Source organism: Watersipora subatra, chromosome 2 (assembly GCF_963576615.1).
Source record: "Watersipora subatra chromosome 2, tzWatSuba1.1, whole genome shotgun sequence".
NCBI lineage: Eukaryota > Metazoa > Bryozoa > Gymnolaemata > Cheilostomatida > Watersiporidae > Watersipora > Watersipora subatra.
Window position 1 is genome coordinate 39,671,725 of NC_088709.1, and position 22,773 is coordinate 39,694,497.

The 22,773-nt window shown below is 36.6% G+C and overlaps 1 protein-coding gene and 1 long non-coding RNA gene across 2 annotated transcripts; one reads left to right on the top strand and one right to left on the bottom strand.

Moving 5' to 3' along the window:
* Positions 1-35: 35 nt before the first annotated feature.
* Positions 36-21,625, bottom strand: LOC137386743 (coiled-coil domain-containing protein 42 homolog). Its single transcript, XM_068072867.1, has 9 exons — positions 21,478-21,625; positions 20,405-20,510; positions 19,063-19,167; positions 14,188-14,273; positions 11,717-11,888; positions 6,131-6,241; positions 4,118-4,239; positions 2,552-2,642; positions 36-1,088 (listed from the first exon to the last, which is right to left on the bottom strand). Exons 1-9 carry the CDS (start codon positions 21,531-21,533, stop codon positions 993-995), a joined length of 945 nt encoding a protein of 314 aa, XP_067928968.1. The 5' UTR covers positions 21,534-21,625; the 3' UTR covers positions 36-992.
* On the top strand, positions 14,662-17,188 carry LOC137388657 (uncharacterized). Its single transcript, XR_010977985.1, has 3 exons — positions 14,662-15,038; positions 15,564-15,672; positions 16,426-17,188. It is a non-coding gene; the product is annotated as an uncharacterized lncRNA (long non-coding RNA).
* Positions 21,626-22,773: the final 1,148 nt, after the last annotated feature.

Below are 22,773 nucleotides of genomic sequence, written 5' to 3' on the forward strand. Positions count from 1 at the left end.
TACGTCGGTGTATGTTTGAGTTTGGGGGGTCCAATGTAGACATGTTACAGTATGTTGGTATATATTTATATGGTCCAATGTAGACATGTTACAGTATGTTGGTACATGTTTAAATGATCCGATGCAGACATGTTACGGTATGCTGCTATATGTTTATATGGTCCAATGCAGATATTACAGAATGTTGGTATATGTTTAAATGATCCGACGCAGACATGTTACAGTATGTTGGTATATGTTTATATGGTCCAATGTAGACATGTTACAGTATGCTGGTATATGTTTATATGGTCCAATGTAGACATGTTACAGTATGCTGCTATATGTTTATATGGTCCAATGTAGACATGTTGCAGTATGTTGGTATATGTTTATATGGTCCAATGTAGACATGTTACAGTATGCTGGTATATGTTTATATGGTCCAATGTAGACATGTTACAGCATGTTGGTATATGTTTAGATGGTCCAATGTAGACATGTTACAGAATGTTGGTATACGTTTATATGGTCCAATGTAGACATGTTACAGTATGTTGGTATATGGTTATATGGTCCAATGCAGACGTTACAGAATGTTGGTATATGTTTAAATAAGTCAGCAGTGACCTGAAGTTACCAGCGACCTGTCAGTCACTAGCGACCTGAAGTTACCAGCGACCTGTAAGTTACCAGCGACCTGTAAGTCAAAAGGCTAAATAAACTTGTATTTAAAACCCATGTTAAAGTTGCCAGTTTTTCCGAGCCTTTCGTATAGACTGCACTCAATAAGGAGTGCAGTAAAGGAATGATCACTCCTGGTAGGTAGTAATGTTGACCATTTACACTATATTAATTTATTTAATAATAGTTTCAAAACAAGTTATAATAATAACATTTATATTACATAACATTTACATTTTTGAGCAATTAAATGTACTCTGTATAAATAAATAGATTTAATTTAGTTGTTTCAGACAACTAAAAAGGCACGGTTATCATCTCATGAATAGCTAGTGGCTTGAGGTAGCTGCCAGGCTAGTTGTTGCAACATCAGACCTCTTTATCTCCTCTGTTATCTTGTTCAAATCCTGGATGAACACTTGGATCTGACAACATACACAAAATTTCGTGAAATAATCATTTAAGGAATGATAATTCCTTATCAAGATAACCAATATTATAACAAATGCGCAGCCACTTTGCTATTGTACACTCAAATGCATATAAAAAGAACTGCATGTTTAACTTTAGAAAAACCATTGGGTACAAAGGCTTAGCGCTGCCATAGATCAGGCAGCATAGCCAAATGAAGAGGGTAACTTAAGATTTAGTGGCAGCAGTAAAAATGTAAACAATGCGGAGTACAAATTAACAATGTTTCCATTAAAAAGCTACAGCATGCTGAGATAATCTCAGCTAATGTTTTGTCATCGTAATTAAATGTTGAGCATTTATTTCTCAACCAAACAAACTAAATATTAAATTGCAATGTGTTGATAAACAATAGAAATACTCAATATTAAATAGCTAGATGTAGTTAAGCAATAGAGATACTCAATATCAATCGATTAAATTCATAGAGGTAGTTAAACAACAGAGATACTTGACATTGTAATCATGAAGAGTTTAAAGGTTGACTTGCAACAAAATTCACATTACAGTTATTTGGTATCAAAAGATTCACCATGTCTCACTCTGCTGTGTTGTAGGTGCAAAATATGTGGAAATGTGATTACAACCTCTTAAAAGCTCAAAAACGAACAGCCGCTGCAGATTAGAATAAGTTTATTTCTCTGACGTAGTCATGAAATTTGGTTATTGTCTTGTCAAGTGATGTTCTCATGCGAATTGAAAGGCCAATGAAAGGCTCAATATAAAACTTCTTGTAGCACTAGTTCATGACCAACACTTCAGGTTTTACTGAAGACCCCGTATCAAATATAGATGCTCGCTACTTTACAGTTTCGTTTCGACTTGGTCTAATCGTCTATTCATAATCTGATCATGTGACCCAATACTTCGCAAATAATTTCTGCAACACTTTTCGATTATCACAGGTGACCAACAGGCTCGTCATGTTCATCAAACAATGATATGTACTCCTTTGAGCTAAGATTGAAAATATAAACGAATTTTTATGGTAGGTTACAGGATAACAGTGCTGAAAGTGACAGCATTACAATGACGATAAAATAGATGCGTAAGAACAATAGACATGGTTTTATTAAATGCGTGAAGTATATTTGTGAAAATATTTGAGGCTGCGTGAAAATTTAAACAGAAGCCATCTTGTACAACTACGTTCCATTTGAGCTGTTTTGAAAAGAGATTCCAAACTATGACAGCCTCGTAATGGCGGCGATTAACTGTTCGTTTGTTAGCTTTTAAGGGCTTGTAATCACATTTCCACATATTTTGAACATACAACACAGCAGAGTAAGACATAGTGAATTTTTTGATACCAAATAACTGTAATGTGAATTTTGTTGCAAGTAAATCTTTAACAATGCTGCAAAAGCATTGCTCCACCTCTGCCTATGTAATAGGTGCATATATGACTCATCCTCACCTTGTCTAACTGGTCAGCGGTCTCCTCTACTGTCTCACCAACTCCTCCCCGCTGCCTGTTCATCACCAGCAGGTAGAGATTATGTGTTGCCCTGCCAGATATACAGAGAAATTGTGAAACCTCATGACTGACGATTCTGACAACTTATGCTACAAAGCAGTAAAATGAAAAGAAATCCTCAGGAAGTTTGAATTCCACAAAGGGTTTTCCTTTCCCACCTTTACCAGTTATGGACATCCTTTTGTAGGCTCTTTCTTTGGTAGCCAGACTAAAAATTATTTTTGTATGCATGTCTATGGAGTTGTAAATCACAAGGTGAATAATCTCATTAACAAGAAAGGTATTAATTCAGCTTAATATTTATTAGAAAGAGAAGAAAACTGGCAAAAAATATGCCATTTTGCATGTACAAAATACCGAGACACACAAACTAAATGTGTTCTTGTAGGAGCTTCGTGTCAATTCCCTTGTATCTCAAATCAAATTTTCCTATAGAAAGTAACTAAATACAAATTACCTAATCCGTTCACACTGTCTGAAAAAAACACCTTTAAACAGGATATTATAATATAAAAATGTGCTGTAATTGCCCTTTAATTCACCTCCTACGCTCACAAAGTAAAAAATACCTACCTAGTTGTCACATTGACAACTGTCTCGTATGCTTGCATCTCAATTTGTCTCATATCTCAAGGCAAAAATTTATTCAGAATTTTCCTCGTATCTCAACTTTCTACTATGTTAGGACACTCGTATGTTAAGATATGACTGTATTCAGAATGCTACACAAAAAAAGTTGACCAACAGCATTGCTATTGGCACAGCCACCTGCACAGCTAGTCAAGGTCTGCCAACATCGCAATAATCTAATACTTCAAATGGTTCAGGTTGAGAATAAGAAAATAAAACCTTCAGAGGTCACTGGCAGCACTATAGTTCAAACAGTCAGCGAGTTCAGCGTAACTTTACGTTATCGTGTTTGCCAGTAACCAAATTCTCTATCATGGTTGAACTACATGTATAAAAGAGCAGCATACGCAGACACGCTGGATGCTTGGCTACAATGAAGGCTCAGAAAGCAGCATTCTACCGAACTTAATCACCGCAGAAGAGCTTAAAATACTTGTTGCACGCCCAGAAGGTGCCAACCTGTTCTCAAAAACAATGGTTGGCCAACCAAATAGTAAGCAAGAGTTTAAGGTCATACCATACCAATGAACCTTTTCAGGGCCGCATAACGCTGTTCAGAAAATTGTACAAACTATACAACTTGAAATATGCAACTAAAAATGTATGTGGTGTGATCATTTTTGCACAGATTGTTATCCTCAATTATTGAGAAATGAAATTTGCAGAATTTAGCCTATATAATCATTAAGAAACATAGTTTTACAGTTGTTTGGTTTACATTTGAAATCAGGACAAAATACTGTCTAATTTAATATATAATTTATGACTATTGACTAAATTCACAATGAGTAGCAATATTGTAAATGTGAATTTCAGTTTTCATCAAAAGGGTCAAGTTTATTTCCTACACAACTGCATAAAGACATGTTCACCTACATCTTAATTTTCCCCAGCTCGAGGGTCTTTGAAGCTGCTGTGTTTTTTATGTGAGTCCATTTCGACTCCCAGAAGGCAGCTTTGCTCTGTGCTTTATCGAATCTCGTCTGTAGCCCTGACAGCTGTAAGATACAAGCATAAAAATATCTATAATAAAGGAAATAAATAGAAAAAGGGAACAAACAATAATACAATAATGATAAGTGAAAATCAAATTTTTAACATCTATTCTGTATATATAAATCTTAATGTTTGTCTGTCTAGTTACAGCAGTAAAGTATTAGCAATGAAGAATCACCCTCTGACTGGATTTAAACTCACGACATTCAAATCACAAGCCTACTAACAAGCGTGTGTAACCACAAGGCTAAGCCGTTCTTATCATACCCTTAGCTCTTACTACATAGTGTATAGTCTTTTCATGACTGCACACGCTAAATGTGCACTTTTATTAATTAACTAGCTGTGCCTCCCGGCGTTGCCCAGGTGTTAAAAATAAGTTTGTAAACCAAGTAAGCTAGTAAGCTTACTAATTCTAAGCTAGTAATTTCAGTAAGCTAGTTGCATCAGCATTGCTGTATTACCCAGCTACAGTTATTCTAACAATAGCTAATAGTCGGAATGCAGACAGACATACGGACATACTTTGAGAAATATATATATAGATATTACCTTTTGCATATCTTTTTTTAATTTTTTAAAAGCAAATTATTTCCCATTACCTATTTTTTATGTGCAAAAACTTTGATTATAAAAGGGGACATATTACTAATCTATAGTCACCATTCAATTAGTTAAGTAAACCAGTGATATACAACCAGAGTGACACAGCACACTAGACTGCTGTGAGAAACTATCATGCGTACCGTGGGAATATTTTACTATAATAAGAGCCGTGTTAAGAACAAAAAGATTGCTTCACACAAGACTTGATCTCAAAAGTTTCATTTTCCAGCACCAACTGCGCTACTCAACCACCTTGCCAAAGTGAAGAATAATTGTACACATAGCTACTACATCTGATGATCTCTCATAACTGCCAGGGTACTAGTTGCCAGGGTACTAGTTAACAATAAAAGGCCTCTTTTTCAAACTTCTTCGTTGTTATCATTGGCTGTGGTCAGTCAGTTAGCTTTTTTGGGTTAAAGAGAAAAAGTATTTGCACAAATACTTTTTGGGGAAAAAAGGTGGCTGATTAACATAGTTGGTTAAAGCATCATTCTACTAAGTGTAATATTACAGGTTCGATGCTCATGCAAAGCCATTTTTTTCTAAGAAAGATACAATTATTCTGAAGCTTTAGAAGGTGGCCAAGAGATTTGTGTGTCTTTTCACCAAACCTGCAGGAATATCTAGGTATGTTGCACTCATCAAAAAGTCCTAGGTTTTATACTGAGTAAGTGTATAAATACTGTACATTAAAAAACTTATTTACTATGTATATGCATTACTAAATCAGAGTGCTATTTTGTTCAGTGGTATGCCTCAGGACTTTATAAACATAAAAAATGTGCCATGGCTCAAAAAATAATGAAAATCACTAGAGTAGACAGTTGGCTACATAGTAATGATGATGAATGACCTATTCTAGGGCACAAACAGACCAAATAGTGAAATGTTACTCCAAGAGAACATGACTTTAAATTACAGTAAATCTATTTAACATCGGTTTGAAAATGGTAGTACGCTGACTTACCGATATCAAATCTTTACTAAATTGATGATACATTAGCTGCTATTGTTTGATAATTACTTGGTCTGGATTATTGCCAAGTTTGATAATTGAGCCAAGAGATGACAACTACCATGAATACCCGACCATCTTGTGAGACTGTAATTATGAACAGCTGACATAAAAACTAGTCGATTTGCAGCGCTGACTGTAATCCTGGTGACACATTCTCAACTTTTTTTATCAAGTTTCAGCTAGTAAATTCGATACATCTAACCTAGAGAAACAATTGCTAAACTTAACAGGTGTACAGAATACGTATGAGTAAGATGGTTACACACCTGGTTGTTGTAGCCTAAGATCTCATTGTTTTTATCTTCAGTGTATTTGGAGAGCCGGGACTTCTCTTTCTCTACTTTTTCTTGATTTAAGTGATCACGGTCGAGGAGGTCCTTAAAAATTCAAGGTTTGAAGTTGATCAACAACAATAATTTTATCGTTAGCCAACCACAGTTTCCACTGTCGCTAAGGTACTTTACAGTTTCCACTGTCGCTAAGGTACTTTATAGTTTCCACTGTCGCTAAGGTACTTTATAGTTTCCACTGTCGCTAAGGTACTTTATAGTTTCCACTGTCGCTAAGGTACTTTATAGTTTCCACTGTCGCTAAGGTACTTTATAGTTTCCACTGTCGCTAAGGTACTTTATAGTTTCCACTGTCGCTAAGGTACTTTATAGTTTCCACTGTCGCTAAGGTACTTTATAGTTTCCACTGTCGCTAAGGTACTTTATAGTTTCCACTGTCGCTAAGGTACTTTATAGTTTCCACTGTCGCTAAGGTACTTTATAGTTTCCACTGTCGCTAAGGTACTTTATAGTTTCCACTGTCGCTAAGGTACTTTATAGTTTCCACTGTCGCTAAGGTACTTTATAGTTTCCACTGTCGCTAAGGTACTTTATAGTTTCCACTGTCGCTAAGGTACTTTATAGTTTCCACTGTCGCTAAGGTACTTTATAGTTTCCACTGTCGCTAAGGTACTTTATAGTTTCCACTGTCGCTAAGGTACTTTATAGTTTCCACTGTCGCTAAGGTACTTTATAGTTTCCACTGTCGCTAAGGTACTTTATAGTTTCCACTGTCGCTAAGGTACTTTATAGTTTCCACTGTCGCTAAGGTACTTTATAGTTTCCACTGTCGCTAAGGTACTTTATAGTTTCCACTGTCGCTAAGGTACTTTATAGTTTCCACTGTCGCTAAGGTACTTTATAGTTTCCACTGTCGCTAAGGTACTTTATAGTTTCCACTGTCGCTAAGGTACTTTATAGTTTCCACTGTCGCTAAGGTACTTTATAGTTTCCACTGTCGCTAAGGTACTTTATAGTTTCCACTGTCGCTAAGGTACTTTATAGTTTCCACTGTCGCTAAGGTACTTTATAGTTTCCACTGTCGCTAAGGTACTTTATAGTTTCCACTGTCGCTAAGGTACTTTATAGTTTCCACTGTCGCTAAGGTACTTTATAGTTTCCACTGTCGCTAAGGTACTTTATAGTTTCCACTGTCGCTAAGGTACTTTATAGTTTCCACTGTCGCTAAGGTACTTTATAGTTTCCACTGTCGCTAAGGTACTTTATAGTTTCCACTGTCGCTAAGGTACTTTATAGTTTCCACTGTCGCTAAGGTACTTTATAGTTTCCACTGTCGCTAAGGTACTTTATAGTTTCCACTGTCGCTAAGGTACTTTATAGTTTCCACTGTCGCTAAGGTACTTTATAGTTTCCACTGTCGCTAAGGTACTTTATAGTTTCCACTGTCGCTAAGGTACTTTATAGTTTCCACTGTCGCTAAGGTACTTTATAGTTTCCACTGTCGCTAAGGTACTTTATAGTTTCCACTGTCGCTAAGGTACTTTATAGTTTCCACTGTCGCTAAGGTACTTTATAGTTTCCACTGTCGCTAAGGTACTTTATAGTTTCCACTGTCGCTAAGGTACTTTATAGTTTCCACTGTCGCTAAGGTACTTTATAGTTTCCACTGTCGCTAAGGTACTTTATAGTTTCCACTGTCGCTAAGGTACTTTATAGTTTCCACTGTCGCTAAGGTACTTTATAGTTTCCACTGTCGCTAAGGTACTTTATAGTTTCCACTGTCGCTAAGGTACTTTATAGTTTCCACTGTCGCTAAGGTACTTTATAGTTTCCACTGTCGCTAAGGTACTTTATAGTTTCCACTGTCGCTAAGGTACTTTATAGTTTCCGCTGTCGCTAAGGTACTTTATAGTTTCCGCTGTCGCTAAGGTACTTTATAGTTTCCGCTGTCGCTAAGGTACTTTATAGTTTCCGCTGTCGCTAAGGTACTTTATAGTTTCCGCTGTCGCTAAGGTACTTTATAGTTTCCGCTGTCGCTAAGGTACTTTATAGTTTCCGCTGTCGCTAAGGTACTTTATAGTTTCCGCTGTCGCTAAGGTACTTTATAGTTTCCGCTGTCGCTAAGGTACTTTATAGTTTCCGCTGTCGCTAAGGTACTTTATAGTTTCCGCTGTCGCTAAGGTACTTTATAGTTTCCGCTGTCGCTAAGGTACTTTATAGTTTCCGCTGTCGCTAAGGTACTTTATAGTTTCCACTGTCGCTAAGGTACTTTATAGTTTCCACTGTCGCTAAGGTACTTTATAGTTTCCACTGTCGCTAAGGTACTTTATAGTTTCCACTGTCGCTAAGGTACTTTATAGTTTCCACTGTCGCTAAGGTACTTTATAGTTTCCACTGTCGCTAAGGTACTTTATAGTTTCCACTGTCGCTAAGGTACTTTATAGTTTCCACTGTCGCTAAGGTACTTTATAGTTTCCACTGTCGCTAAGGTACTTTATAGTTTCCACTGTCGCTAAGGTACTTTATAGTTTCCACTGTCGCTAAGGTACTTTATAGTTTCCACTGTCGCTAAGGTACTTTATAGTTTCCACTGTCGCTAAGGTACTTTATAGTTTCCACTGTCGCTAAGGTACTTTATAGTTTCCACTGTCGCTAAGGTACTTTATAGTTTCCACTGTCGCTAAGGTACTTTATAGTTTCCACTGTCGCTAAGGTACTTTATAGTTTCCACTGTCGCTAAGGTACTTTATAGTTTCCACTGTCGCTAAGGTACTTTATAGTTTCCACTGTCGCTAAGGTACTTTATAGTTTCCACTGTCGCTAAGGTACTTTATAGTTTCCACTGTCGCTAAGGTACTTTATAGTTTCCACTGTCGCTAAGGTACTTTATAGTTTCCACTGTCGCTAAGGTACTTTATAGTTTCCACTGTCGCTAAGGTACTTTATAGTTTCCACTGTCGCTAAGGTACTTTATAGTTTCCACTGTCGCTAAGGTACTTTATAGTTTCCACTGTCGCTAAGGTACTTTATAGTTTCCACTGTCGCTAAGGTACTTTATAGTTTCCACTGTCGCTAAGGTACTTTATAGTTTCCACTGTCGCTAAGGTACTTTATAGTTTCCACTGTCGCTAAGGTACTTTATAGTTTCCACTGTCGCTAAGGTACTTTATAGTTTCCACTGTCGCTAAGGTACTTTATAGTTTCCACTGTCGCTAAGGTACTTTATAGTTTCCACTGTCGCTAAGGTACTTTATAGTTTCCACTGTCGCTAAGGTACTTTATAGTTTCCACTGTCGCTAAGGTACTTTATAGTTTCCACTGTCGCTAAGGTACGTTATAGTTTCCACTGTCGCTAAGGTACTTTATAGTTTCCACTGTCGCTAAGGTACTTTATAGTTTCCACTGTCGCTAAGGTACTTTATAGTTTCCACTGTCGCTAAGGAACTTTATAGTTTCCACTGTCGCTAAGGTACTTTATAGTTTCCACTGTCGCTAAGGTACTTTATAGTTTCCACTGTCGCTAAGGTACGTTATAGTTTCCACTGTCGCTAAGGTACTTTATAGTTTCCACTGTCGCTAAGGTACTTTATAGTTTCCACTGTCGCTAAGGTACTTTATAGTTTCCACTGTCGCTAAGGTACTTTATAGTTTCCACTGTCGCTAAGGTACTTTATAGTTTCCACTGTCGCTAAGGTACTTTATAGTTTCCACTGTCGCTAAGGTACTTTATAGTTTCCACTGTCGCTAAGGTACTTTATAGTTTCCACTGTCGCTAAGGTACTTTATAGTTTCCACTGTCGCTAAGGTACTTTATAGTTTCCACTGTCGCTAAGGTACTTTATAGTTTCCACTGTCGCTAAGGTACTTTATAGTTTCCACTGTCGCTAAGGTACTTTATAGTTTCCGCTGCCACTAAGGTACTTTATAGTTATCTAGAATAAATCTTGGTTTGTCTCTCTTTCTCTTGCAGTCAGCCGAGGTGACCAAGACTGTCTATAGTTATAGCTTATATATGATAGCAGATCTCCAATCAGCTCGATTACAAACAGTCGTCTGCTATGAGTTTGTACTTATCTGCTTCCACTTTAAAATTCCTCTTAGCTATATCTTTATAACAGAGTCCAGGTCTTCCTTGATGTCACTTACCATCACAGAGTCACTTACCATCACAGAGTCACTTACCATCACAGAGTCACTTACCATCACAGAGTCACTTACCATCACAGAGTCACTCACCATCACAGAGTCACTTACCACCACAGATTCACTTACCATCACAGAGTCACTTACCATCACAGAGTCACTTACCATCACAGAGTCACTCACCATCACAGAGTCACTTACCACCACAGAGTCACTCACCATCACAGAGTCACTCACCATCACAGAGTCACTCACCATCACAGAGTCACTCACCATCACAGAGTCACTTACCATCACAGAGTCACTTACCATCACAGAGTCACTTACCATCACAGAGTCACTTACCATCACAGAGTCACTCACCATCACAGAGTCACTTACCACCACAGAGTCACTCACCATCACAGAGTCACTCACCATCACAGAGTCACTCACCATCACAGAGTCACTCACCATCACAGAGTCACTTACCATCACAGAGTCACTCACCATCACAGAGTCACTTACCATCACAGAGTCACTCACCATCACAGAGTCACTCACCATCACAGAGTCACTCACCATCACAGAGTCACTCACCATCACAGAGTCACTTACCATCACAGAGTCACTCACCATCACAGAGTCACTTACCATCACAGAGTCACTTACCATCACAGAGTCACTCACCATCACAGAGTCACTCACCATCACAGAGTTGTGAGTGAGTTTTGTTTGTTCGGTTTTGTAGATCAGGAAAACAAATATCAACAGATGAAGGATATTGTAAGGTCACCATAATTGACGTCATAACCAGGAATGCTTTCCCGTACTGTTAACATTAAAGTGAACAAAGAGTGAATGATATTTCTATGGCAGAGCTGTCTGTATCAAGGCGACAGGGAGCAAGATAAACAGTAAATCAAACAAGCATAAGCATAGCGTTACCAAAGAGACTGAATGTTCTAGAATAATAACACCAACACAGAGGTCTTCAGCAAATCATTCAACTGTCATAACATCTAATATTGCAAGAAGAGTGAGCATTAGACAGCGAGCTATCATATATATGACTCCAATGTCTCTACTTTTGTTCACAAACTGCTGTTGACATGTGTTAACAAGATCTGCTGCAGTAGCTATGTTAACAAGATATGTTGCAGTAGCCATATTAACAAGATCTGTTGCAATAGCCATGTTAAGAAGATCTGTTGCAGTAGCCATGTTAACAAGATCTGTTGCAGTAGCCATGTTAACACGAACTGCTGTAATAGATATGTTAACATAACCTGCTGACTTAGGCATGTTAATATAACCTGCTGCATTAGGCATGTTAACACAACCAGTTATAGTGAAGCCTCATGTCAACGGTATCACAGTTACTATTCATTTGTCGTCCCAAAAAATCAGAAAGTACAAATAGTCGCAAATCTAACTTACTTGATAGGTGGAGGTGAGGGTGTCATGGCGAGACAGAATCTCACGGATTTCATGGAATTCCTCGGCTGACTCTATCACCTTTTCTAAGTACTTTTGATATACGACTAACTTATCAAGTTTTGCTCTCACGTCCTCCCGGGCCACAAGGTATGCATCTGACTCGTCCTTCAATCTAAATCAGATGAGACTGCTGCCGACGCTTGAGACGACAAACCACAGCAACTACTGAAGGCCTCACTATTTCTCACCAGATTCACTATAACTATTCCTCACTATTTCTCTCAAATGGAACTCATATTTCCATTTCACATTTGGTATAACATAACTAATCAATCAGTGGTCATTGTTGCTAGAGAGTATAATTATCTAGAATGTTATCAAATTAATATTACATTCACACTTTGAGATTGATAATTCTATTGCATACTAACAGTGTTTGCGAGTAACCGCAAATTTGTATGGTATAACTTGATTTGAATATACATGTACTTCATTTCAAACCTTGGATTTTCAAGGTGTGGGTCGCTTGCGCAAATGTAGCTGACATGTTTAAACAGGCCTCAAGTGAATTGTTACTGTTGAGGTAACTTCTGTCGCACAGATATTGGCTGTACCAACCAATATAATAATAGTTGCAAACTCTGTCCACGCCATGACACATTATGTTTAACAACATATGTACACTGCTATATTAAAAAAATGCTGCATATAGTTTACGTACAATGTTTCGCTTTGCATAAATTATATACAGAAAACTTGAAATCTATCAGTGTTGCTGTTACTATTGTAAGGAGCTATGAGATAACGGCAGCCACTCTTCTTACCTTATGGAGTGAGATTTGCTAAAAACTAGATTTTAACAGCTTCAGTCACACAGACTCGCTTCACACAAAAACGTGCATCAACTTCACATCAACCAGCCACGGAACCAAATGGGCGGAGCTTCGCAATGAAGCGCATATATAAAGCGATGCTCGACTACAAACAGGAGTAGCTATGCTTGTGTCTTATACTTGTGCTATGAGCATATTTATGATGTAAATAAATCACAAATTAAATCTACGACCACTTGTTACTGCAAAACCGCACAGAGTGTTTCTACTGAGATTTGAACATGTAATAATAAGCTTCACCATCCGTTGTGCTACCACCTGCCCCAATCATTCACCTTCCATGTTTTAGAGCTACACTGTTACTCTGTGCGTTATGGGCACACATGATGATCTCTCACAGTACACTAGACTACCAGAGTATTAGCAGAAAAAGAACAGTGTTAGTAAAATACCACAATATAGGTCATCAATACAAATCAACAAAACAAGTCATCAATATAGGTCATCAGTTTATATTTTTACTAGAGAATAATTATCTAAGACTAGCTATTTCCGACTCACATTTTATAACATTATTGCTGCTTCTGCTTGATTTGTAAATAATGGTAAATACACTATTAACTCAAAATAACACAAAAAGTATTATTAAACCTCAATATTTTATGGTTATCCGCTAGCAATGGCCTGCATTTACATGGGCTGTCAGCTAACCTTTTTACTAGAGCACAAGCTAAATGCGGCACTGCAGGAGTAATAAAAAAAGCTTTTACTCAGGAAATTTATTTATAACCAACATATAAGACATTTACCATTCTAACTTTTAAATGAAGGTGATTTTTTATTTCTGTATGCGCTATAAGTTTAATTAGGTTTATGCAAAATATATATATATATATATATATAAATATATATAAATATATATATAAAAATATATATATATAAATATACATGCATATATATATAAATATATATATTTATATATATATCAATAGCACTTTGGGGAAGTCTGGGCACTTATTTCTCTTCTACGGTAATACACTGGAAGTCCCGTGTGCCATTAAAGATTGGCAGGTGTAATAAGTATGTCTACAGTTATTCCATAGTATAGCGAGGTAGCCTTCAAGCGTAATAGTAAGCGTGACTGTATGCAAAACTGATATCTCCAAATTCAATTCCAGTGCAAAGTGGTTTCTCGTCCTTAACGCTAACAAGCAATGCAAGTGTGCACAATTTATTGATATAACTGGACATACAACAGATCAACAAACAAGCACTTAGATATATATATATATATATCTATATATATATATATAGATTATTACAATACAAAACATCAAACAACGCAACCACCTAGGTTCTCATGCTAGCTGTAACCTTGACACTAAGCCTTGAGCAGTAAATGACTCGAGTCAGTAGCCTTTCAGAGATATATTATTTTTGCTTGGCAAGTCAAACACTCCAAGAGAAATTTATAGATTGATGACAAGTAGTTGTACATGTAGATGAAAATTCTACAGACTTGGGGAGTACAATGGCACTGTCAATGGTTGCCTGACTTACTTATGTGTTAAACACTGCAATTCTCGACTGAGTTATACATATGAATTCTACCGAGGGTAAACAGGTCAAAAAACATACCTGTAAATTTCTCTCTCTTTCACCTTTTTCAAATCATTCTCTTCGCTTGCTTTCTTCATAGCTCTCGTCCGTTTGGCATCATTTTCCTGGGACACAAGCACCCAGAATACATACACTGCATCTAGCCTCACGGCTTTAAACTTTGTTAAATGTTGAATCGCCAAAATTGCAATGCTTGCAAAAACATGTACTAACTACCACATGGGTTACGGATAAAACAACAAGAGATCAGCTTATAATAAAAAGTGCTGCAAATTAATAAAGTCCACAGTGATATGCTGTAGTAGGTCTACCGTAAGTCCTCATGCTCAAGCCGTGCGGCTTGCCGTTGGGCTCGGTTTCTGGTTCAAGGTCATAGACCACGACTTAAGGCCATTCTTTTAAAACTTACGTGGGGCTCATAGTCAGAGAGCAGGACAACCCTATCTGTCATAAAAATAATTTCTATTATTTTTCTCAACTTATGCAATATAATGCGTGCAAAAGATTCTTCAGTATTTATATATTGCCTGTTTGAACGTTGCACTCTGTAACCTCGTTGCTTATATACTTTCATGTTTAAATTAGATCTCATCAAATGGCGGAGGCGTAATAAACAAGTCGATCATTGTTGCCATTGTGACAAGGAATTTCACAGACTGCGATTGGATGATTGGAACAAAACGTCATAATCCGCCGGATTCCTTAGAAATGGCGGCTCAAACTAGTACAATGTGCTGCGTACATTGTGTGCCCATGCTACTAACCTCAAGTGATTTAGTAATTCTATCATCTCAACAGATAAAAACGGTACCCGAACGTGTTGACCACTATAAGTTCAACGTTTTGGAACCATTTTCAACTATTGCTAGGTAAGCAGAACTAATTAATTTCATTATCAAACAAAGACCTCGTTCGTTCACCGCGATAGCCATTAATTCATTGTTATTGAATATCAAGAACGATGTGCATATTAATATGATGATTAAATCACTATTGACTGACAATAAATTCTAAGCAGCTAACAAATGTCATCACGGACCATATTTTACATGTGGTGTGGTTAAATATTCCATTGTATCTTGTTGTTTTATTCGTTTGAATTTGAGGATCATGATGATCTGTCAATCAAGGCCAATCTACCTTACATGATTTGAGCTGAAAACCTAACATGAGGAAACGCTCAGATTCAACTCAATAATAAGCTATTAATTTTTTACTCCTTTCTTGTTGTGTGATCTGCCTACTAGATCCCAGTGAATTATTATATGAATCAGATTTGATATTATATTATGTTATTGACACCAACCATAACTCGCCACATCTCCAGCCCTGACCCTAGTTTGTATTTGGCATAGCCAAAAAAAGGTGGGCTCTACAACTGAAATGTTTTATAGAGCACTCAGAGATTTGATGGACAGAGGTGATGTGCTTCAAGCGCATCAAAATTGTTACATTAAGTTCACCCATAGAAGAAACTTGAAGAGGGCACATCCTGAACAACCAGTAAGTTTAATGACTTGTTGTGTGAGACACAGCGTTGTAACTTCTCGACTGCCTGTCTCTACCAACTTTCTCACTGAAAACTATCAAAGTTTAAATACTGAAATGTTGAATAAGATCACACTGGAGTTCATTCTGCAGCCACATTACAAACTGATGTTGCCTTTTGATGACCTTCATGCAGCTGTATGATTATTATGTAACTGATATTTTGGTTAGTTTTAAAATTTTATATAGTGTCATGCAGATCTTATACTGTATTATTACATTATATTCTGGTGTATTATATTACAATAACTGTATTATGTTGTATTGAACTGCGTTGCAGTAAATTGTTTTATAGGATTTATGTGTCGCATTATGTTGTGTGACACTATATATTAATACATATTTCATTGTATTTTAATCTATTGAGTTATATTTTATTATTATAGTGCTCACATATCAAAATTTTATTACCTTACAGAAGTATGCGATGTATGAGTTAATTAAATATTGTTGTGGCAAGAGCTGAAGGGTGTACATCTATTCCTTTCATGTAGGGCTATGCACATTGACTACACATGAAAATCAGTCCTGTACCTCTTCCTATTTTTAAGTTTTAAATTTATACCTACATGCTTTGATAGATCGTCTTTTTCTGATAGGTTATGATAGATAAATATTGCACCATAAATGTAAGCTCTTATATGTCTTTATGATAATTTTGTATTTTGAACTCATTGTATGTAATGGATGTGATTTTTTACTTTGTAGTCAGCCGCCAAGGACTCAATATGACAGACATTTCTCATCATCATCTTATCCACTGGTCTGCCAGGAACCTCTTCATACTCTTTGCAATGGGACCTGTACAACTACTGATTGACAGGCTATGCTGTATACCTCATAAACACACTGGTTGTGACGCAGACTAACGAATTTAATGTTTAATATTTTAAATGAAATTATTATATTGCTGAGCAACACGTGACAAGCATAAAGTATTTATTATGCTTCTCTTAGTGCTTTTCGTATGTACATGTTATTTCTTTTTTATTTAACTGACATATATGAAATCTCTTGCTTAGTTTTAGATTTATTGTACGAGTAGTGTGCTAAAACAATATTGGTGCAGTATGTTCGATGACAACTAACTTTATGGATGATTAATTAATAACATAGGACTTTGTATGTGTATTTTGATACATTGTATGATAATTATATTATATAGCATGCTTACCAAGGTACACAGTCTGTTTATCATGATACATCGAAAACTCTCAATCGATTCTAGAAAGCATTTTGCAAAGTATTCAATAAAACCATTCAATAAAATCTTAAAGCTCATCATCACTGTCCATATGATTACCATCTTCAACCTCGTCGTTCATTTCATTGCTGCAGTCTACACAGACACATAGACTTGTGCAAACTAAAGATGCAGTTTTGCATTATCATCGGCTTTCACATCTACTCTTTTTTGCATGAGCAACTAGTTCAATGGACAAACTGCCTGGGAATCGCTCTGTATCCATCAGGAAACCACTGCACAGAATTCTTAATCGTCTTTACTCCAGCCATGATTTGTGGGATCAGGCAGCATAATTAGTAGGAGACTGGATTAATAATGACTAGGTCACAAATATGCTAGAAATATTAAGCTACCATAAAACTCATCTTCTACTTGTTGACACAAAAATGTTCTGTGGCCCCCCAAACAAAAATGTTAGGTCTTCAGCTCAAATCATGTAGATTGGCCTTGATTGATAGATCATCATGCTCATCAAATTCAAACGAACAAAACAGCAAGATACAATGGAATATTTAACCACATCACATGTAAAATCTGGTCTGTGATATGATCTGTTAGTTGCTTTGAACTTAGTATCAGTCAATAGTAATTGAATCATCATATTCATATGGACATCGTTCTTAATATTCAATGACAATGAATTAATGGCTATCGCGGTGAACGAACCATGTCTTCGGTTTGATCATGAAATTAATTAGTTCTGTTTACCTAGCAATAGTTGTAAATGGTTCCAAATGGTTGAACCTATAATGGTCAGCGCGTTCAGTTACCGTTTTTATCTGTTGAGGTGATAAAACTACTAAATCACTTGAGGTTAGTAGCTCAGGCACGCAGTGTACGCAACTCATGCTACTAGTTTGGCCGCTATTACTAAGCATTCTGGCGGATTATGACGTTTTGTTCCAATCATCCAATCGCAGTCTGTGAAATTCCTTGTCACAATGGCAACAATGATCGACTTGTTTATTACGCCTCCGCCATTTGATGAGATGTAATTTAAACATGAAAGTATATAAGCAACGAGGTTACAGAGTGCAACGTTTAAACAGGCAATATATAAATACTGAAGAATCTTTTGCACGCATCATATTGCATAAGTTGAAAAAAATAATAACAACTCACAATTGAGTTACTCTGCTCCTAGACTATCAAGGCGGCTTCTCGATAAATGCGGTTTCTGCTCAGCTCCAGCGCTATAACCATAGAATCGCATTCATGATACACTTTTATTTACGGGGTTTTTAGCGACCTACTCGGTTATTTTCAAGGTCATGTTTATGGAATACTTTAGACTAAAGAAGAATTTATCGCTATAAGTCAAGATAAATTCGTGACACACGAGTGAGAGACAAGTGGTTGTGAGCGTGTTAATACCTGCTGACATCGAAGCAGAAACTATGGACCAAACTGAGTGCAAAACAGTTTTTCTTATTCAAGAGAACGGGGGTATAGCGAAACCTGTCTCAACACTCTTGATCCCGAAGGGGTCAAGGACAACAAAACCTCAGTCGTTAGCCGCGGTCTGTGGGCATATACGGCTTGTTGGTAAGGGCGGCTAGATACCACCGACGGCTTGTTGGAGGATTATTTTTTCCTTCGTGAGTCGTCTGTTTGTGAGCGTAAGCCGCGCGGCTTGAGCATGAGGACTTACGGTATTCATAATCTAAGAATAAATAAAACTTGTTTGTCACTCAGCAAGGATTTAAGGAGAGTGTCAGCACTACTTTCATCGATTGACATTAAACCAACTGGCCAGAAGGAAGGGGGATGCACATTTCTCAATAGGCCAATCATAGAACCTGTTGAAAATGTTTCACAGCTGAACAATAGACTAGTAATTAACTGGTAACACTGAAAACAGTCCTAGCAAGCTGCTATACTTATAAATTTATAATCCCACTAGAGGTGGCTGCCCCAAAGGTATTCTTACGCTGACACCATGCAAACAGTAGTGCTAAAACGAGTACATACTGCTAGCGTGACCTGTTGTAGCAGGTCACGCTAACATGTCTATTGCAGCTGGTTCTGTTGCGCTGACTCCAGTACATATTGCCATGCTGACACCAATTGTATTGCTGTGCTGGGAATGGAAAATATACCTTCAAAAAATGATCAAATTTGAGGAGATGTTCTTTGAGGGAATATTCCTTCCTTTCCAGCTCCTCTCTCCTCTGCTGGAGGCTCTCCATTTTCATTTGGAACTCCTGAAAGAGAATAATTACCATCGCATAATGAAATTGTTGAATTGCTCAGTAAAACTTGTCCTGACATAATTAAATAAAGCCTGTCCAATTAAATTGTCTGTAACAGCAGCAATGATATGATAGGCTTATATGGCAGTCATTAACCACAAGCATCAGCACTTTTGTATGCGAAAATTATTGTCTGAAACTAAATGTGAGTAAATATGATATTGTATTGTTATTTTCAATGAGGTACTCAGCATGGCCTTTCGGTCACTTACACCCGACATGGTAACACATGTAAGAATGTGCTCTACATACGAATAGGGCTCTACATACGAATAGGGCTCTACATACGAATAGGGCTCTACATACGAATAGGGCTCTACATACGAATAGGGCTCTACATACGAATACAGCTCTACATATGAATAGGGCAGTGCAAATAAAATATGTAATATATTTGATCTCTATCTGTGCTATTTGAAGCTTTATGCATATAACTGCATTCCTTCAAGTAACTATAAAAGTATTCAATAAAGCTACGTATTTATATATTTATAATCAATAAACATGAATTTTAAATAAAAATAATGTACAGAGTCAGTTGAGTATTATTACCAATGTTATAGATTGAGAATAAACACATTTGAGTGTTACCATTTCCAGTCAATTCAATGTCTACTACTGAACTATGGAACTCAACCAGAGTATGAACTAGTGAAATAATAATGATAATAATACTAACCAAAACTCTCCTCAACTCAGTGCTTACACAGAGCTGTATAAGAGTTGAAAAAAATTGAATTTTTAATTACATCGATTTTTTTGATCTAATGAATTTTTCCATAGTTCAATCCTGCTTCGAGGTTTACTAAATAAGTTACTAACTTCAAAGGTCCTTCTGTAACATTGTACTAAACATGCAGTCAATGGTCTCCATCACACTTGGTAATTCATTACAAAAGAGTGTTAACAAAATTGTTACACATTAAAAATTGTTTGTCAAGACACTGGTTTTTTGCAAAGAAAAAAATTCTAAAACATGTAAATTTTGCAAAAATAAATCATGACTTGAATTATTTGAACTTTTTCGTGCCAGGACTAAACTGTGCCAGAACCTTGATTCCCAACCAGCCTTTGTATGCATCATTATTACTACTACTACTATGAACAACAGGTCATTGCCAACCAGTTTAGACCAACTACTACTGTTGAGGTTTTACAAAATAAGAACACAAGCTAGTATTATAATTACTTCTTTCTGGGCAGCCAGAGCTTGTTCTACTTCCTGCATCTCTCTCCGCTTCTCCAATAACCTTGTGGCTGGCGTAAGATGGTCATCTTCTCTTTCTGGCATCTTACTGGAAATCGTTTGAAAGCATACAAATGCCAGCTGTCATACAATGAATCAAGTATATATGTAGTGCTAATTTGGCTCAACTTAAATTCCAGGTATGTAGAAACAAATGCTACAAAACAGCACTGGGTACCTTAGAATATACAAATTTAACTTTCATAGGCATCTAAAACCTCGTTTTTAACCAGTTCAGCCTTGAATATATTGTTGTCCAGTAGCAAGCATATGATTTAAGTTTATTTAAGCTGATTGCTATGATCAGCTAGCTTTGATTGCTTTTGGCTCTTGTTCCTACATATTCAGAAATATTGCAAAGGCATGGCTATGCATGTGGTGACGGAATATAGTAAATCACATAATGTCTTTGTCAAAGCTTTGTAAACAAGTTTGATTCGAAAACAAAAAGTGGATTTTTTTCAGTGCTTCCATCATCAAATATTTTTAAATTAATTTCACGTGTCCACGTTTGATAAGGAATAAGTCGAATGAAAATAACTTATTATCGCAACTTATGGTTTGCGTAATAAAACACCTCACTTTGGTTGAGGACAGCACTTTCAAGATACACATTCTAATAGCAGGGCTGTTTATTGTTTATTTAACGAGACACTACACCCAACAGGATAATGTATGATTGTTTTTACATTTATTTAAAATAATTGAAGCTAGAAGAGTTCAGTTTCATAGCTAAACCATATAGTCTAATATACTTTTACTCAAATGAATAAGCACTTTACAGCAACAGTAGATTCTCCAAAATGTAACAATTCCACCACAATTTTTGTGCAGCTAATGAGTTTTTTCGCTTCTAACTCGCATTTTGCTATATATAACAGTTAGCTGATTGTTATCCAAGACATGTTTGCAAATTATTTTTAATTGTCGCTAAGATTGATGCATTCAATGGCATTATTGTGTTCATCGCCATCTAAAAACAAGGCACTATCAGTAATATTACAAAATTAACTTACACCAACAGCTTATCTTCGAAAGTGGTTTTAAAGTAATCTTCCAAATTAAGCGCCATGTTGAACGTTTGCAAGCTTCAACTGTATGTAAATGAGCGTCAAGCACCAGCCTAAAATATTGTAGCAATATAATTTTCCGCGATGGCGCTTCCAATGCCGATTGCGAGCGCTCTAAAGAACAACCTTCATAAAACCGGATGAAGATATCATCTCCGTAGCAACCTGTACGATTGCTTCATAATAGAGTGACTATTTTGGGACTGCTATTTTAGAATACAATAAGTTTTTTATTTATAAATTAAATTAATACAAGTAAAAAAACATCGTAAACTTTACTATTCTTTTAAATTGAAATCTAAGCGATTCAACTATTAAGGAGTTATCCTATCTTACACTTGTTTAAGCGTACATGCTGTACGTCGTTCCTTGGAAGTTGATTGCCTCTTTTACTAGTTATCTGATTTCAATTTTTTTCTTTCAGGAAAACGTGACCCCAAACTCATTAGCTTCACTTATTGTTTACTATTAAAACTGGGTGTTTAATCAATGTAATAATAACATTCAGTAGAGATCTTCTTGATTGCATAGGGGTTGCACATGTACTTTGTTGAGGTCACCAAGCTAAGCACGGTGAAAATAATAAGATCAAAAGTCATTCAAGCATCATTTTGTTCCTCTACTTTGATTGCTGGTTTCATATAAAGCACTGATCCCCTGATGCACTTCACAGTGCCAAACTCTACCTTCTAAGTGTTTGATATGCATTTTGTAGAGCAAATGCTTTTGCCTCATACTCAAGCAGCGACTTCAAGTTTACAAGATACAAAAACTGCATCTACATACATGTATATGTTTTTATGCGTTCTCTGTAATACTAGGCTTCAAGTTGGAGTTGCCCATTCTTGCTGGGAGAAAACTACTGATTCATGCATTCTTCAAAAACAGTAGTCAGATTTATAAGTTGTTGTAATCACAAACCAGACATACGTACCCGAACTGCATCCCATGCTGCAGATTCTAGCTAAGCTGCGCTATAAGTTGGAGTTGTCTTTTCATCTGAAAAGTGTTAATCAAGCTGAATGGCTACATGGATTGGGAAAGGATTGCCTCCTGGTTTGTGGAATGTTGAGACACCCTTAGTATATACCTTATATACGCTTATCATATATACTAGTACACTAGCTGTCTTGTGTACCATGACAGATCGTCATGTGTAATCACTATATCTAGAATTATTTTTTACCCAGCAAGTTGGGAGAGCGGTATAGCCGTAACATGCTTGCTTGAGAATTTGAAGTC

Excerpts from the sequence above, each read along its gene's own strand:
- LOC137386743 (XM_068072867.1), bottom strand. The coding sequence starts at position 21,533 with ATGGCGCTTAATTTGGAAGATTACTTTAAAACCACTTTCGAAGATAAG. Across the intron at positions 20,511-21,477 it reads TTCGAAGATAAGCTGTTGGT|TAAGATGCCAGAAAGAGAAG; the intron begins GTAAGTTAATTT and ends AACGATTTCCAG. Across the intron at positions 1,089-2,551 it reads CCGCTGACCAGTTAGACAAG|ATCCAAGTGTTCATCCAGGA; the intron begins GTGAGGATGAGT and ends GTATGTTGTCAG.